The sequence below is a fragment of the Corapipo altera genome, unplaced genomic scaffold (assembly GCF_003945725.1).
Source record: "Corapipo altera isolate COAL_440 unplaced genomic scaffold, ASM394572v1 308, whole genome shotgun sequence".
NCBI lineage: Eukaryota > Metazoa > Chordata > Aves > Passeriformes > Pipridae > Corapipo > Corapipo altera.
This window is the reverse complement of record NW_020884925.1, coordinates 6,075,500-6,093,728: the sequence shown is the minus strand read 5'-3', so window position 1 is coordinate 6,093,728 and position 18,229 is coordinate 6,075,500. Positions and strand designations below refer to the sequence as shown.

Here is an 18,229-nt window from a genome sequence, read left to right as displayed (position 1 = left end):
AAAATAAATCAAAAAATTCAGAAGAAATCATCTTAAAGTCATGCTAAGCCTGCCTTCGACAGTCCACAATCTACGTATGTGTGACTGCAGATACTTGGGATGAGGGTAGATGCTCAGAGGAATTCATGGGTTTTGATCTAGGAAACCTGTCCCTGAAGTTTTCACTGCCGTTTCCTCCTTGGACACTTCCTGATGCCTGGAGGAAGCTCATGTCCAACAGCAGTTCCATCCTCCACTCCCTCCTCCTGGCATGCGAGGGTTGCAGTTTTTGCACTTCTGCTTCTTCCTGGGCATCTCCCTGGCTGCCCTCCTGGGGAACGGCCTCGTCCTCAGTGTCGTAGCCTGCCACCACCACCTGCACACCCCCAGGGACTTCTTCCTGTTCCACCTCTCCCTCACACGCCTGGGCTGCATCTGCACCACTGTCCCCAAAGCCATGACCAATTCCCTCTGGAACACCAGGGGCATCTCCTACTCAGGAGGAGCTGCACAGGAGCTGCACAGGTCCCCAAAGTCATGGCCAATTCCCTCTGGAACACCAGGGGCATCTCCTACTCAGGAGCAGCTGCACAGGAGTTGCACAGGTCCCCAAAGCCATGACCAATTCCCTCTGGAACACCAGGGGCATCTCCTACTCAGGAGGAGTTGCACTGGTGTTTTTTGCTTTTCTTCTTGATCCCAGCACAGGTTGCCCTTCTCACCATCATGTCCTACGACCACTACGTGGCCATCTGCAAAGCCCTGCACTACAGGACCCTCCTGGGCAGCAGAGCTTGTGCCCACGTGGCAGCAGCTGCCTGGGCCACTGGGAAACGGGTCTGGCCCTGGAGCTGCAAGAGCTACCGCATGAACTGATGATCTCCTGAGCAGTCCAGACACGCAGTTGTGGGAGGATGTGCCTTCAGACATGCCTCCCACACGCAGTCACTGTCGCTGTCCTCTATTTCCTCCCTTTCTTGCTGCACGACCAGAAACGACTGTGCTACTCTGCTGGGCTGGGGCAGGGCAGGGAGATGGGGGGACCGGGGAGGGGCTGGACTGGGCAGTTCCAGTGAGTAGAAAACACCAATGTTCTTCTGAAGTGTAGGAGTGGGCAGGGTGGGAGCACTACAGGGCTGAGGTGGCTCCAGGTTCTGGGAGTGGCAGCAGCAGCCCAGGGAGACACTGCCACTGCTGCAATGAACTGCCTGTGTCTGTGCGAGGGAAGGACTCGTGTCTCGGAACACCCCAGTGGGTGTGAGGAGTGCATCAGTCCAGCTCAAGGGTGGACACCTCTCAGAGCCCTGATACATTTCTGGCTGTGACTCCAGGAAACCCCTCACTGTGCCAAGGAGTCATCAGATCCTTTGCTGTCACCCTCCTGGTGTGCTGTGTAATGATGAAACTAAAAAAGGTGATCATAATACTGTGTTAATTTTCTAAGAGGAGAAATGTCACTGCTGGAAAGAAGTGTCACTGAAGAGGTAAGAAGAGGGAACATCATTGTTTCCTTCAGCCTGTTCCACAGCAGGTTCCCCCGGAGCCTCAGGGACGCCTGTGGGGAACCCAGAGGGGCAGAGAAAGGGCTGCCTTTGGCTCTTGCTGTGCTGCTCAGCTGGGCAGGGCTCCTGGCAGGTGTTCAGTTGAGACTTTCCTTGTGGACACGACTTCACACTCCTCTGCAGAGTGAGTCTACAGGTGCAGGGCAAGGTCGCTTGTGTTCCTGGAGGAATCTCCTAAAGCTAGCACATCCCACAGCCTTGCATATCTGTCAGGACTCTCCCAGTTTCTCTTTTTGCACAGGAGGAGGATGTTCTCCAGGGCAGGCCTTCCCTGCAGCACCGTCAGACAGTGCAGGTGGGCTCCTTCTGCCAGGGAGTGGGAATGTGGGGGTGCAGCCAGGGGTGCCCGGGGCTGTCCTGCAGAGGAGGGGCCCTGTGCTCCGGGGTTCTTCCTGCCAGGGCAGGGACCCTGCTGCCTGCCGGGGTCAGGTCTCATCCTGCCTGGGGAGTTGCCCACAGCTCTGCAGGGAGAAGCTGTTGGTGGGTGGCGAGAACCCCAGCAGGAGCCAGGCAGGGTCTTCCTACCGTTGGATGAGTGCTGTGGGAGGTCAGGGTTGCTCACAGGTCCAGATCACACTATCACATTTCCAAGAACCCTGTAAAATGGGAAGGACAAAGTACAGTTATTAGGACGGAAAAGAGCTTTTCTGAGTCAGCGTTTTCAGTTTCCTACTCCTGAGGAGTCTGCTGGTTGAGAAATGGAAAAGGAGCTCCCATGTTGGACAAGTCACTGAGACTCCTGAGCTGTAACTTGGAATGCACAGTGCTTCTGCACAGGCAGGTTTCTCTCAGGCCCCACTGTTCCATTTCACTGACTAACTGGTTCCCAGGGCCCTGTTCCTGCTGCATTGGCCTCATGAGTCTTCCTTCAGTGCAGCCAGAACCTCTCCTGCTTCAGTTCTGAAATCTGGAGATTTGTTCCTGTAATTTAGTTCCCAAAAATAACTTTGAGGTCAATATCAGCAGAAATGACTGCATTTCTCATATGATAAGGTTGTGTTTACCTCATCTTTACAAATTCCCAGGATGACAATGATTACTGAGGGCATTACTTCAAAATAGACCTCCTGTGCTTGGCTGAGATCTTTGCCCTCCTTCGTCCTTGTTTTAGAGCTTTTCCTGCTTCAAGCACCACGTGCAGCTGCTGCAGAAGGGATGTGTCTCCTGTGAGCCTTGTGTCCCAGACCTGGGCACAGGATCTCCTGGACACCCACAGGAAACCCAAGTACCACTGGAAACCTCCTTGCCCAGGACTGGATCTTTCAGGGTGGGATTCACACTGCTGTCCATGTTCAGCCAGGGATTTCACTCCAGTTCAGGCAGAGATAGAGGACATGACAAAGGTGCTTCCGTGGTGCCCCCTGAATTCAGACACCTGTGCAGGTCAAGCATATCCAATGCACATCCTAACAGTGCCCCGGGCCTCTCCAGACTGGCATTTGGAGGCTGGACAAGGTCACACAGAAGGCGTGAAGTGTCAGAATGTTTCTGCAGGGTCTTCATCCAACCTGGCTGAAGGTCCTGTCCCAGTAGCAACTGCAGGGGTGGGACAGAATGAAGCCACAGCAAGTACCCCTGACCAACAGTCTGCAGCTGCTTTCAGAGAAATCAACAGTGCCTTTCTGGGCTGCTGCTGGTGGGAAACTGATGTCTGAGTCTCTGGGTTCAAATGAGCAGAGCAGGGCAGAAAAGAAGCCTCTGTTGTTCCCCATGCCCAGAAGACTCCACTCTGATCAAGGAGATTACAAGGAACAGTGTTTCAATATTATCCAAAGGCTATCTGGAACTGAGCAAGAACCATGGCATGGCACTGGAATCTCCTGCTTGCTCAGTGATCCTTGTGAGCTTTCTGGGATAAGCAGGAGCAGGTGAGCTGTTTGTGCAAGGGACAGCCTGCAAAATTACTTTATTTTCAGAAATGATGCATTACCCAAAATATCTCCATGCCAAATGGATCCAACCAAGTACCCTGCCATTCAGCTGCCACCAGCTCTGGTGTGAATCTCACCTCTAAACCTGCCTGTGACCTCTGAGTTCCCTCTCCGCACCTCCAGCTCCTGCTTCCTTCTACGTGTCCCCATCCAAGACAAGTTGCAGGAGGTCTTCAGCCCTGGTCAATATAGCTGCTCACATCACCGAGGGGACAAGTGAAAGGGGAGAAATCCCAGAGCCCATGGGATCTCATCTCAGACAGCTCCAAGGAGAGCACTTCCACGGTCCCGGACATCTGGAAATGCTGCTGGGAATCCTCTGCTCTGCTTATCTCTCCAGTGGACTCTTGATCCAGGCCTGAGATCTCCATCTTCACATCATTTCTGGTTGGCTCTCAGTTTTCTCCTCATGGTTTGTATGAGTTATTCCCTCTTCAGCCACTTCCTCAGAGATAAAAGAGCAAGAAAATGAGGGCCAAATATAGTAAGAGGGATAAGAAGATGACAGGTGCTGTCTGGTGGTCCCTGCTGGCTTGTCAGCAGCAGCTAGAGCAGGATGATAAACCCAACTGACTCTTCTGACATCTCAAGAGCCAGACCTGCTTCGGGGGCCAGGAGGGCTGAGGTGGGAGGAGAGGGGGAACTTTCCCCAGCAAGCCCAGAAGGGGCAGATCAAGCATTCTGGGTTTGCCACATCGGCACCTGCTCTGGCCCTTTGAGCCACAGTTGCTGCCACCCCCTCAGAGCACAGAGGGGATTTCTGGAGCTGGTTGTGCTGTGGTCCCTGCAGGAGGAGAGAGGCACACTCTGTTCCACTGCTGGTTGTCTCTTTGCCCACAGGTCCCTAACAGCAGACTCTACAACTGCCTATGGTTTTTTTACTGTGTTCCTTAGACCTATGTTTTTCCAGAAACTGGCATTAACACACTGCAGAGAAGGTTTCACTTTCTGTTCCATTCTCTGCTCTGCCCCCTCTTTCTTCAATTCTTCAAGATGGTTCCTGGCTCCTTCCTCTCACAGGCTCTGCACCTCCTCTCTCCCATGTCCTTCTTCATCCTTCCAGCAGAACCAGCAGGGGAACATGTGGCACAGGCCACAGAAAATGAGGACATCAGGGAGAGTGAACAGCCCTGACACCTGGAAGAGAGAATATTAAATCCAATTCTCACCAGACTTTACATCCTAAAGATGTTTAGCATCTTTTTTTAAAATTTAAAATCCTTGCATATTATTAAGCCTCATAGTTCTTCTTATGAAATACATCCCTTGCTCCTGCTATGGTCAGAGGACAAGATACAGACTCACTGGAACAAGGAATAACAACATCTGTCTCTCTCCCTCTCCCTTATTTCCTATTTTCCTAAAAGACTCTTTAAGAACCAGACACAAAACACAGGTGTAAATTTGCAGAGTAACCCTGGAGAAATTCACAGTTCAGGTTTCAGTTTTAGAAGGAATATTCAAAGAGTAAACTTGTACTGATATACATTGATTAAAAACAGAAACAGGGAAAAAAAGAACCAGGAAATGCAAATTTATTAAACATATCACATAAAAATCATAATTGCAACTTAACACTTTTTTCTCTACAAGAAATGGTTCCCATAGTGCTGTACATCCCAGATTCTTCACACACACAAGCTGTGAAAACACTTACAGTCCAAGATTCCCAGGACTGTTCCCTGAGATTTTGGGAAGAATTTATTAGGTAATTCAGCTGCTCTGCTCTGGGTTGCACTTTGGCTGCTGTTCACGTCATTTGTTAAACCAGGCACTCAATGGATCTGCCCTGGCATGGGAGGATCAGGCACCAAGTCACAGGAGGGAGAAATGCCCTAAAAATTATCTGAGTCTTCTGGCAGCACGAGCCAGAACACAGTGAGCCCAGGGAATACAGGGGGGTGGGAGGTCAAGCTCAGGGAAATTATAATGAAGGCTGGACACAAAAAGCAGGAAGCAATATACAATTCCTTTCATGACTTCTCCTTAGGACATCAAAATTCCAGCTCCATTATTTCTTCAACCACCACCAGAATTAGGGAATAAAGTGATACAGAGAACACACTATAATGATTTTTCCAGACACTTTTGAATTGTTTCTTGACTTCAATTTTGTTTGTTGGTCAATACTTCACCAACACGGAAGGATTCTGTGCCTTTGGATCACACCACTCGTCTTCTTACATGCTTCCTATCACCACATGTGCAAATGATCAAATGGCCAAGGGGAAGTGAAAATTTAACACACAGGAAACGGGCACAGATCCAGCTACCTTGGACCTCATAGATTCTGAAATCTGTGGTTTTGAGTCTCTCATACCCTGTACAGAATCACAGAGACACCAAGTAGTTGAGGTTGGAAGGGACCTGGAGAGATCATCTGGTCCAACCCCCCTTCTCAAACAGGGACACCTGGAACCACTTGGCCAGAACCTCATCCAGAGGTTTTGAATATCTCCAAGGACGGAGACTCCACCACCTGCCCAGGTAACAGTGTCTGTAAGACTCAGGGACCAGTCTGGGGCTCACTGTCCTTGCTACATTTCCCTCTCCATATGACATCACTTGGAGATGTACCTTGATCAGGTAAGAGGCAACAGGCACAAGCTGCAACATGAGAAATTCTGATTCAATGTGCGGAAAATTTTCTTTTGGTGCTTTTTACCATGAGGGGGATCAAATATTGGAACAAGGTGAGGAAACTCAGGGTAAAGGGGAGAATGTAAATCAAAATGAGGAGCCATTGCACTATGACCATAATCAGTGTCAGACCATAAGGTTTGCCAAGATGATGAGACTTGAAACCAAGTCCCAGTTGTACTTCCACAAACCGAGACCCCAAAATAGAGTAGTATAAAGTTAAACAAATGAGATGGGTCCAGATAGTGCTCAAATTTGGAAACTAAGATTTGCAATCAATTGGGTAACTTAGTGCAAGGGGATGAGAGACACCTCGAGAAAGAACAATAAAGTGATTAGTTAACTCAGGATGCAAAATGGGATTTGCTCCTCCACGTTGAAATGTCTCATAGACAGGTTAGTAATGTTTGTTCTAGTATTGATTTAGTTGTTAAAAATCTCAGCAACAATTACTAACGGTGAATATTCCTGACCCCTAAACTCAGGCAAATAATAAACAGCTATTTTGCCTTGAGATAAAGGACGTGAAATAGAGCAACACATGCAGATGTGCTCCAAAACAAACGTATAAGATTAGTTATCAGTTGGGACATCTCTACACTGGCTGAAGGTGTAAAAAGTCAAGGCTATTTCTGATGAAAGCTCCCCCAAGTTCTTTCAGGTTTTGGTGGCAGTTGTTTTGAACACTGCAGCTTTTTCACATCCCACCTTTGCTCTCTTTTCATCTGTTCTGCAATAACTCACTTGCAGCTGTGCTCTGAACTGTGTCTGTTTTGTGCTGCACGGATGTGCACAGGCTGCACCAAACCTGACCCTCTTCTCCCACTGCAACTACCCCAGGGTGGTGCTGCAGACTTGGAGTCTCATGTCCCATTTGAGACACACGTGCACATGACCTGCAGTTCCACACATCCCCAGGGGAGCATCATGGGCTCCAGCTGCTCTCTCACATAACAGGCAACTCCTACTCCTCATCTTCTCAGCCAGTACCTCCTGGATAGTCCTGTGGCTGCATTGCAACAGCAGCCATGGGAACAATCCACCATATCTCCCTGATCCCAACAAGGTCACAGCCCTAAAACCATACCAAGATGTCCATCTCATCCTCTTTATTCCCCACAGGGGCAGTACTAGTGGACAGGCCCTTACAAGAAACTCCTCAGCACACGGACTGCCCAGAAAGGCCTTGGGGGGGGTTCCTTCACAATGGAGTATTGTCGGCACTTCCTGGGGAAAGAACCACTGGAACCCCCATGGCCTTGGCTACCATCCCAAAAGCTCTGGAACCACTTGTGCCCATGGTCAGTTTCTCCTTGGAGAATCCCTTGGCTCCATGTGGCAGAAGAGCTGGGAGGAGCAGTGAGAGCAGGGCAGAGCAGGGTGGGGGTCAAGGGGCAGGAGGGCTTTGCAGGGAGGATGCTGCCCCAGAGGGACAGGCAAACACGACTCGTGCTCCGGACTCACAGTGTCCAGAAATGAAAGCGGGGGCTCTGCAGGCACAGTGGCTGCAGTGGGGGCTGAGGAAGGGCCCCCGCTTGCCACAGCCCCTCCTCGTGGGAAAGGCCCTGCCAGCCACAGACAGGCTGCTCTGCAAGGCACGGGCCAGGCAGCTCTTGAAGCACTGTACAGAGCTCAGCCCACAGCAGACACTTCCAGGAGAGACTGTTTCTGCAGTGCCCAAACAATGCTGGGGCAGCTGGGATGTGCCAGGCTGTGTCCTGCTCACCCGGCCTTCCTCCTCCTCCTCCTCCTCCTGCTGCTGCCGCTGGTGCTGAGTGAGTTGGGGGCTGGCTTTGCCTTGGGGCTCAGCACTGGAGGGTTGCTGAGCAGGGCAGGACAGGGCCTGACCCGGGCACAGGGTAGGACACATGGGAAAGGGTGTGTGGAGCACAGGGGAAAGAGCTGCTTTAGGGAGGGCAGGAGGACAGTTGCTTCCCGCAGCTCCCATGGACCTCTGAGCAATGGGGGCGGTTTCCAGCCCCTCAGAGGGAATCTGGTTCATGGCATGAGACTTGGCAGATGCTTAAGTGCTTCAGGGAGCCAGAGGCATCCACCTGGAACCACAAAACCAACCAAAATGGGTTCGGTGAAGTGTCAAACAGGAGACAAAGGACCCGCAGAATGGAGCCACGTGACTGGGAAGGTTCTGGCCCAGCATAGGCTTAGCAGTGGGAACGTGGACAGGGGCACCGGGTCGAGCTGGGTTGCTGCCCCTCTGCCCAAAACCCTCTGTGCCCCATGGTGCAGGTGCCGATGTGATGTGATGGCCCAGGACATCTGCAGCTCCCCAGTGGTTGGTGAGTACAGGGACACATCCTGTAAAGGGAGTTGTTTGGGGCTGGAGATGGAAACCAGAAAGGGCTTTGTTCCCTGTGTGAATCCCTGGAGAGGAAATTCACCCCTCCCGGAGCTGAGGTAGTTCCCAGCCCTTACAACAGTAACAAATTCTTGGGCCATTACTGTTCCATCTCTCCAGGTGACCTCCCAGCTCCTGATCTCTCTTTGATCCCCACTGCTGCACAGGATGATGGACAGGTTTTGTTTTGGTGCGTAATTGATCAGAAGTCTCCTGCCACCTGAATCATCTTCTGCAAGGATGGGGTGGAGGTGCACAGCCTGAGAGCTCAGCATCGAAAGGGCAGTTACTACATGCTCTTCCCCATGACGAGGGGGAGCACAGGGACATACGCATGTGGATACCAGCACAAGAACAACAGCAGTCGAGTGAGGAACTCTCCCCTCAGTGCTTCTAAGAACCTGAGCTTCGCAAGTGAGTCATGGCAATGGGGCACACTCCAAGGAAACACTCCCAGGCCCCACAGAGCCCAGGTGAGGGAGCTGCCCCCTGGCATGTTCTGGTCTGTTGGGAGGATAGGGAAAGGTTTGCTCTGGGGCAGTTGAGGGTCTTGGGTTTCAGCATCAGCAGCCCCCAACATGCACCTCAAGTTCAAGGCATTGCACAGCAGGAGCATTTTGGGTCTTAGCCATGGAGGAATCTTTGTCACATCAGAGCCAATTTTGGGTGGGTTTCTGATTCCAGGTGGATGCCTCTGGCTCCTTAAAGCACTTCAGCATCTGCCAGGTCTCACTCTATGACTCAAACCCCCTTAGAGGGGTTGAAAATCACCCCCATTGCTTAGAGGTCCAAGGGAGCTGCAGGAAGCAATCGTCCTCCTGCCCTCCCCAAAGCAGCTCTGCCCCTCATTGCTGCACGGCTGCTCCACACACCCTTTCCCTGGGTTCTGCCCTGTGCCCGGGGTGGGCCCTGTCCTGCCCTGCTCAGCAGCCCTCCAGTCCACAATTCCCACCTTCCTCCTGCATCTCTGTGTCCAATGCCCTCACCTTTCTCCAGACTCACAGGGCACCCAAAACAGGATGGTGGGGAGCTCAGGACTGGAGCTTTCAGATCACCTCCCCTAAACTGTCCCAAAGCAGCTTCACCCCCCTGTATGAATCCTAGATCCCTGACAGGGAAACAGTCACGCTACACAACACATCCCCCTGCCAGTTTGGGCAATGATTGATGGCACCAAGAGCATTCTCTGGAGAGAGGGATGGAGCCAGAGGACAACAAATTGCATTTCAGGTGCCTTCAGGTCTCCAGGTTCCACCTGCCCAGCTCAACCTCAAGTTGCAACCATCCTCCAAACCCCTCCCTGAGAGAGGGACCCCCCCCTCCCCCCTTCAAGCACCACCAGAGCGCAGGGGCTTGAGGTTGCATTGCTGAACCCTCCCCAAAGCCCTTAGGAGTGTGTGACTGCCCAGCAAACCCCATCTAAGACCATTCTCTAGGCCATTCTCTATGTTGTTTATAGTGTGAGACTATACCAGAAGCATCCACCTGGAACCACAAACCCAATGAAAACAAGCTTGGGGAAGTGTCAAGCCTGGAGACAAGGCACTCAGGATGGAGCCCCATGGGTTGAATGGTTCCTGCCCAGCACAGGCTCAGCAGTGGGAACGTGGACGGGGTGCACGGGCTGAGTTGGGTTGCTGCCCCTCTGACCAAAACTCTCTGTGCCCCACGATGCAGGTGCTGGTGTGATGGCCCAGGACATCTGCAGCTCCCCAGGGGATGATGAGTACAGGGATAGGTCTTGTGAAAGGTTTTGTGTGGGGCTGGAGATGGGAAGGGGTCCCCAAGTATGAACCCCTGGAGGGGAAACTCTTTCCCTTCCAGAACAGAGTCTTTTTCGAGCCCTGACAAGAGTTATACTGTCCTGGGCCATCCCTTTGCCGTCTCTGCAGGTGACCTTCCAGCTCTGTCCCTCCATATGAAAACCAATGTCACTTTGGATGCAGCACAGGAGGGAGAACAGATTTTGTTTCGGTGCCAAACAGTCATGAAGTCTCCTGTCACCCGAATTGTCTTCTGCAAGGATGGGGTGGAGTTTCACAGCCTGAAAGCCCAACAGAAGAAGGGGAGCTACTACATGCTCTTCACCACGATGAGGCGGAGCACGGGGACATACACATGTGGCTACCAGCACAAGGACAACAGCAACCGAGTGAGGAACTCTGCCCTCAGTGCTCCCCAGAACCTGAGAGTCACAGGTGAGTCCTGGGAGTTGGGGATGGACAGGAAACACTCCCAGGCCCCTCAGAGCCCAGGTGAGGGAGGGGAACCTGCCCTGCCCCACCTCATGGCATATCCCCAGGCAGTTGGGATGCTGGGGGTCAGTGTGCATTTCAGCCCAGCCCTTGCCACCAGGGACACTCTTCCCAGTCCCAGGAGAGAATCCTGCTCCTCTCCTGCCCCAGCATCATGGAAAGGGGAGAGTGGTGGTGCCAGATCTAATGCAGAGCCATAGCTGTGCAGGGCATTCATTTATTGATCCCCACAGCTGATAGATGGTGGATCAGGGGATCCCCATGGTGGCTGAATCTGTGCAGTACTTGGGGGAGCTGCAGATTCTCAGCCTGTGCCTTTCTCCTCCCAGGTAGTGGGTCCAACTCCCAGGCAGGGACAGCCACCAATGGTGCGTGATTCCCTCCCTCACACCCAATGTTCCTCAGCATTGGGCCAAGGCTGCCCAGCTGCCAGCCGCAGGACATTCATCAGCCAGGACCTCGCTTGGCTCTAAGGGTGTATTCTGCTCTCTGCTTCCACTCCCCATAATTCCCCATCTTCCCCAACAGCTTCTCTGCCCCCAGATACCAATCCCCTGGGCTTTCAGACCTTTTCCCAAGACATTATGATAGGATTAGTGACCATCTCTCTTTTCCTCCTGGCTGCAGCCACCTACTGTTTTGTGAGGAAAGGTGAGTGATTTGGGGATGTCAAGGGGAAAATCTGAGGCCAAAATTGCACTTAATGCAGGGCTGCTGCTCTCTGACCCATGCTAGTTTAGAATGGCTGGATCCTTATCCCATTTCACATGAAGCTGAGCCTCTCAGGCCTTTCATTTGTCAAATGAGGGAAGTAAATCTGCTGAGATGATAAAGACTTTACCAAAGAGGTGCCCTGCACCAGGCACACATTGGCTCCCATCCTGTGCACAGCTGCTGAGAGCCTGGGAGAGGCCAGGCTGGGAAAGGGGATTCACTGTTTTATAGGCTGGGCTTGAAAAATCCCTCTCTGAGTGAGATGTGGAGGTTCAGCCCATCACCTTCACTGCACAGCCCAGAGCATGGAAAGTCAGGGCTGTGCAGGAACTCTGCCTCCCACCTCTCCCTTTCTTTTCCTTGCAGGAGCCTGCAGAGAGAGATGCCAAAGGTGAGCAGCAATCCCTGTGGGCTGGGGGCTGGGGGTTGATGGAGACGGGGTATCCTAGGCCCCCTGGAGTGGTCCTTGGGCAGAGGCAGTCTGGTCTGTGCTCGTGGGTGGATTCCCCCATGGTGCAGGCAGAGAGGAGCAGGGCTTGCCCTGGCCTTGGCTCCAGCCATGGACCCGATGCAAGACAGAATCATCCATGGCAATGACTCCAAAGGGCTCATCAGAGTCTGGACAGACTCCGAAACCCTTTCCCCCAACTCTCTCCAGACAGCAGCAAGTTCCCAGCCACGAGGCTGAAGAGATTGATGACAACGAAATACCAGCTCCCCATTGTGGTTGACCCCCTCTTGTGTCCTGGCTGCCTCTGGCATCACCAGCAACCCAGAGACCATTGACCGGCTGTGCCGCAGCCTCAGGAGCTGCACCGAGTTACAGGACCCGCCACAAACCCCCTTTCCATCCTCTCCATCCCCTCCTCTCATTGCAGGGCCTTTCCCAATTCCACATGCAATCCTAGCAATTTCTGTCCAAGTGGGATTTGCAAAACAATTCCCATTGAACAAGGGCAGATTTCTCCCCATGCTGTTGCTCCCCAGCTTCTTCCCTGCACACACAGACTGCACAGGAAAGGTGACAACAGATCCCCATCCCTGCTCTGCATTCACAGATGGAAGGGCAGCTTCCTCTGCTGCCAGGAGTGGGGTGAGATTAGGGGCAAACAGGGAAGCGAATTCAGTGCTGACCCCAGGGACCTGCTGTTCAAAGGGGGCTTGTCCCTCTCAGAATGAGAAGCAAGGGTTCACTCTGTGCTTTTTGCCCCCCCCCCCGCAGACTCCACCATCGCCCATGTTGGACGGAATGGGGTGAGTTGTGGCACAGCCTTGATGCCAAACCAGGGAGCAGGGCCTGGGCATGGGTTTCAGGGTCTGTGCCAGTGGCTTGGGCTGGGGAGTCCCACAGGGCCATTTCCACCAAGAACTGAAGGGAAGCACTTGTAGATAGAGATATTTATGAGATAGATTTTCATCCAAGGAAAATATTTTATTTTCTTGGTATCATCTGTAAATATTTTCCCTGGAAAAAATACTTCATGATGGAATGTCACATGTAAAATTTAGGGGTTTAAACTGGGGAAAATAATCAAACCAAAACTGAAGGCAAAGGGCCCAGCTCCCTGCAGCTCTCCTGTAGCCCAGGACCAGAGGCTTGCGCAGGACTTGCAGCCAGCAGGGGAAATAACGGGCTTTCCTTTTTCTCTCTAAAGCCTCGTGTGCAAGAGCTGAACAGCAACACAACCTATGCCCTGGTGAGGCCCTCCCGCAGCCAGCCCAGGGAGCACTCCAGCACGGCCAGTGCCCAGGGAGAGTCACCCAGCCCAGCCTGTTCTCTCTGACAGAGCTCCTGAGCTGGGAAAATGGGACTGGGGGGTCCAGGCTGGGCTTGCTGGGCTCTGCTGAACTGGGCAAGCGCTGGGAGCTTGGGAGCCTTGGAGCTGCTCCTCCAGCTCCTCCTCTCACCGTGTTCTTCCCCCTTCCCTTCCCAACCCCACTTCCACCCCCTACAGCTCAGGGGGTTTACAGACATTCCCTGCAGCTCCCAGGGACAGGCTTTGTCCCTGTCCCCAGGAACCTGCCCTGTGCCACCCCCTGGGCTTGTCTGCATCACTTCTGGTAGGGAATTGCCAGCACTTGGCTTGGCAGGGCAACACCTCACCAAAAGCCCTGGCCATGCCAAAATGTCCACACCCAGCCCTTCCACCAGGCCCAGCCCTTCCCACACCCATTAGAAGTGTGTTCTGGATGCCTTGAACCAAAAAGATCTCTGTGACTTGCACAAGTATCAACAATGTCTGATGGATAAATCCATATCAAATCTATTCCCTGTATTGCACATGGACACGTGAGCACCTCGAGTGAAGACATCTCCATTCCCCTGTGTCAAAAGGAACCTGTGTGTCCATAAACCCCATGATCCAGCTCCGGGTGGGCTCTTCTCTGTGCCCACACTGATGCTCACCTGGATGCACAGGTGGGAGCATCTGTGTGGGCAGAGAGAAGGGCAACAGACATTATTTTCCTCGTCACCCATGAGGTGACTTTCTTCAGCTTTGCTGGCTTATATACTCTTACAGCAGGATCTGCATGTGCTGTTAACACCATGGCACATATCCATTGACACAGTGGGGAGGGACACGATTTCCTGCCCATCAGGGCCTTTTATGTCCCATAGTTGAGCATAGCCCTGCTGGATTTTGTGATCAGTGTCTATGGGAGTCCATAAATCATTTTCACTCACTATTAATTGAACAGATGGAGCACCACCATCCCACGCTCACAAAATCTATGCCAGTACACTCTCTCCAGGCTTCTGCTGCTAAATCTCTAAGAAATGCCATAACTCTTTGGGGTTTTTGTATTTCAGTAAAGCTTTTGATAATGTCTCTCCCAGGATCCTTCTGGACAAACTGTCCAGCCCACAGCTGGTAAACACATCATGGGGTGGGTGAGCAATTGGCTTATGGGTTGGGCACAAAGGGTGACTGGGGTGACATCAGACTGGCCTCCTGTAACTAGAGGGGTTCCACAGGGCTCCATCTTAGGCCCTGTGCTCTTCAACATCTTCATCAATGACTGGAAGGGACAATGAGCAAGTTTGCAGATGATCCAAAACTGAGAGGATCTGTTGACTCCCTCATAGGTAGGGAGGCCCTGCAGAGAGACCTCAATAAATCAGAGGGCTGGGAATCACCAACCATAGGAAGTTCAACAAGGGGAAGTGCCAGATTCTGCCCCTGAGATGGGGCAACCTTGAATATATGGACAGACTGGGAATGAGATGCTGGAAAGCAGTGCCAGGAAAGGGACCTGGGGGTCCTGGTGGGTGGCCAGTTGGCCATGAATCAGCAGTGCCCTGGCAGCCAGGAGGGCCAACCCTGTGCTGGGGGGCATCAGGCCCAGCATTGCCAGCCAGGCCAGGGAGGGGACTGTCCTGCTCTGCTCTGACCTGGGGCGGCCTCACCTCAATATTGGGGCAATTTTGGGGCACCACAATATAAAGAAGACTGTAAGCCATTAGAGAGTGTCTGAAGGAGGGTAACAAAGATGGGGAAGGGCCTTGAGGGGAAGCTGTATGAGGAGTGGTTGTATGAGGAGGGGAAGCTGTATGAGGAGGGCACTTGGTGTGTTCAGCTGGAGAACAGGAGACTGAGGGGAGACTTCATTGCAGTTACAACTTCCTTGTGAGGGGAAGAGGAGGGGCAGGCACTGTCTGTTCTCTGTGGTGACCAGTGACAGGACCTGAGGGAATGGCCTAAAATTGTGTCAGAGGAGGGTTAGGCTGGGCACTGAACAGGCTCCCCAGGTCATGGCCTCAAGGCTTGCCAGAGCTGAAGAAGCATTTGGATGATACTTTTGGGCACATGGTCTGACTCCTGGGAATGGTCCTGTGCAGGGCCAGGAGTTTGACTTAATGATCCTTGTGGGGTCCCTTCCAACTCAGCACAGTCTGTGATTCTGTGATTCGTGATTCTGTGAACCTTTCCTTTTTCCAAAGCTCATGTTCTACACATTGCTGATCAAAAATGTTCCTCTGGACTTGCCCCACCACAAACATCCCCACAAGACTGCAAGAGATACCAAGGGCCTACTAAACCCACAAACACTTCACATGCACCCAGGATCACCAGCTTTTCACCTCTGTCATTCTGGCTTCCTGCACTGCTCCTGGTCATTTTTTCCTCTCTCCTTTCCTTTGGGAATCACAGAGCTCCCATGCTTTGGCAGTTTCCAAGGCCAGCCCCCAACAATGGATGTTGAGCAGCCTCCATGGTTGATGTTAGGAGTATTTGAAACCATCACTGGCTGGTGAGGAGAGGGGGGTGTGATGTTTGTGTGCAGCCAAGAGAACAACAGCTGGATATCAGCCTCACATCTGTCCCAGCCATGTGCACCCTCAGCCCAGACATCTCCCATGTCCTGGGCTCATCCCCAGCACTGCGGGCAGCAGGGCAGAGGGGACCAGTGCCATAGGGAGGGCTTGGAAGGTCTCTGCTGGTCCTGGCTTTGGCCAGATCCATGTGCACACCAGGGTCACTGTGTCACTCCTAGCCCCATGGGGGCCAGTGCTCCCTGTGCATGGGCACAGCTCCAGGTGTCCCAGCAGGCAGAGGCTGGGAAGCACCGATGGATGCACCAGGGAGCCCCTGGGGCGTGGCCACAGCCCCTGCTTGGCACCAGCGGGTGCAGCCTGGATCACACTGGTGATGCAGGTGCATCCCAGCTCTGTTCCCAGCATGTTGGCCCCATCCAGAGGAGGCCACAAGGACAATCAGAGGGTTGGAGCACCTCTGCTCTGAGGAAAGGCTGAGAGAGTTGGGGTTGCTCAGCCTGGAGAAGAGGAGGCCCTGGGTAGGCCTCAGTGCGGCCAGGCAGGACCTGAAGGGGCCCAGAAGAAAGATGGGACAGTGTTCAGCAGGGCCTGTGGAGAGAGGAGAAGGGGAATGGCTTTGAAACTGGAGGGGATCCATTTAGGTGAGATCTAAGGAAGATGTTTCTTTCCAGTGAGGGTGGAGAGGTCCTAGCACAGGCTGTGCACAGGGGCTGTACATGCCCCATCCCTGGGAACACTGAAGGAAAGGCTGGATGGGACTCTGAGCAGCCTGGTCTGGTGGAAGGTTGCTCAGGCTGGAATGAGATGATCTTTAGGGTCCCTGCTAAGCAAAACCATTCCAGGATTCCATCATTGTATGGTCTCCATCCCCACTGTGGAGTGGCCCCAGAACTCACATGATCCCACAGCTCCCAGAGCTGTGATGTCACAGCCCATGTTCCCCCTGGAACTGCCAGTGCCCAATGATGAGCACAACACACCCTGGGGGATGACCATGAAGAGACATCCCTGCTTCATGGGAGAAGTTCCACAGCTCAAGGAAGTCTGTGGAAGACTCTGCCATATGAAAGTTGGACTGGGTTTTTATAAAGTGATGGACTGGTAGCCACAGATTTACAGACCAGTGAGAAGATTATCTGTCAAATGCTGCTTCAAAAAGCAGGATGTGTGTTCGAGGTTTGGTGAACCAGGCTGGTTTTAGCACAATTCAACACCAAAACAGCACCCTGGTGCCAGCAGAAAAAGTTGTATGAGAGCTTGTATTGTTTGCATTCTTTGATCTAGGTATTATTGGGTTAGAACATCCTGCTACAGAATCCCCCATGACTGCAGTCAATTATCTTCACCCTATGAAGTGCTACTGCAGGTACCTCTGGCCTCCAGGCTTTAACAGCATCCACTGTCCATGTGCATGTTATCGCCAAGTATACTGGCGTCATAGGTTGAAAAGAGATGTTGGAATTTTCTTTCTCTTCCCTAGGGTCCCATCCCCATCCCCCCCATCTGTTTCTTCCGGAATGGGGGGAGTCAGGGAGGGGGTGGGGGCAGAGTGGGGCCGCACGTGGGGGGCAGCACAGGAGTGGAGAGAGGGGGAGGTCTTGCAGGGAAGCCACAAGGACAGCTGGAGTGTCCTTTGTTTGGGGGCTTTTGGGGTTTGGTCCGGGACCGGACAGAGCAGGAGCCCAGTTCTTGGTTGCCTCTTTCTCTTTTCCTGAGAGGAAGTTTTTCCCCATGGGACACCTCGTAGAGGATGACTGAGAGAGAGAGAGACTGACCCATCTCAGAGCGAGGTATTCTGCTTTCAAGACTGCCTGTGGGAAAAAGGGACTCCTTCATTGCTGGCTGCGAGCACATGTGGCTGTGAGCAGCTGTTGAACTGCCACGACAGTCCTGCCTCCCCCCACCCTGGGTTGTGCAGGTTTCTCCCGCCCACCTGGGGATTTGGGGCTTTGTTTTGTTTCTTCTGAAAGTTTTTGATTGCACCATTTGTTGTTTATTCCGATTTTGCTAATAAAAAGCTGTTTGTTTTCCTTTTCCATGCTTCCACCTGAAGTCTCTTAATTTCTAAGTTGTAATCTTGTTAAACTAAGACAGTTGGGATACATCAATCTCCCAAATTTTATAGTAGTTTAAAAGGGTGCTGCCTATATTACAATTACAACTTCAAGTTGTTGCAAAAATATTAATGGTTAGCAATATCAAACAGAGCATCATATGGAATTAATTACCAATTTTGGAAAAAAAGCATTGTTATATCAATGTATGTGTTTTTGGAATGATTGGTATCCTCTTGTTTTGGGTTACATAGTACACTCATATATATATTTTTTTTATAATGAGTACCAGCAAAATAACAGCATTATAATAACAGGGTATAACATTAAAATCCAGAGTGTCCATTGCAGTTGGGAACAAACCAAACACATTATTCTACTCATGATGTTACCAGTTTGTGTAGATCAGGATGTTCCCCACCCCTTGAGTCTTACAGCTGTAGGAAAGATGGGATGCAA

At 52.1% G+C, this 18,229-nt stretch overlaps 1 protein-coding gene across 4 annotated transcripts; it reads left to right on the top strand.

Moving 5' to 3' along the window:
• Positions 1-7,350: 7,350 nt before the first annotated feature.
• On the top strand, positions 7,351-12,228 carry LOC113953970. Of its 4 annotated transcripts, none has more exons than XM_027657755.1 (8): positions 7,421-7,471; positions 8,360-8,409; positions 8,589-8,882; positions 10,146-10,666; positions 11,053-11,091; positions 11,267-11,374; positions 11,804-11,828; positions 12,096-12,228. In XM_027657755.1, exons 4-8 carry the CDS (start codon positions 10,258-10,260, stop codon positions 12,166-12,168), a joined length of 654 nt encoding a protein of 217 aa, XP_027513556.1. In that variant the 5' UTR covers positions 7,421-7,471; positions 8,360-8,409; positions 8,589-8,882; positions 10,146-10,257; the 3' UTR covers positions 12,169-12,228. The 4 variants fall into 4 exon arrangements, with proteins under 4 accessions (XP_027513557.1, XP_027513556.1, XP_027513553.1 ...); XM_027657752.1 differs by having other exon boundaries at positions 11,252-11,374; XM_027657756.1 differs by lacking the exon at positions 8,589-8,882 and having other exon boundaries at positions 7,351-7,471; positions 10,361-10,666; positions 11,252-11,374.
• Positions 12,229-18,229: the final 6,001 nt, after the last annotated feature.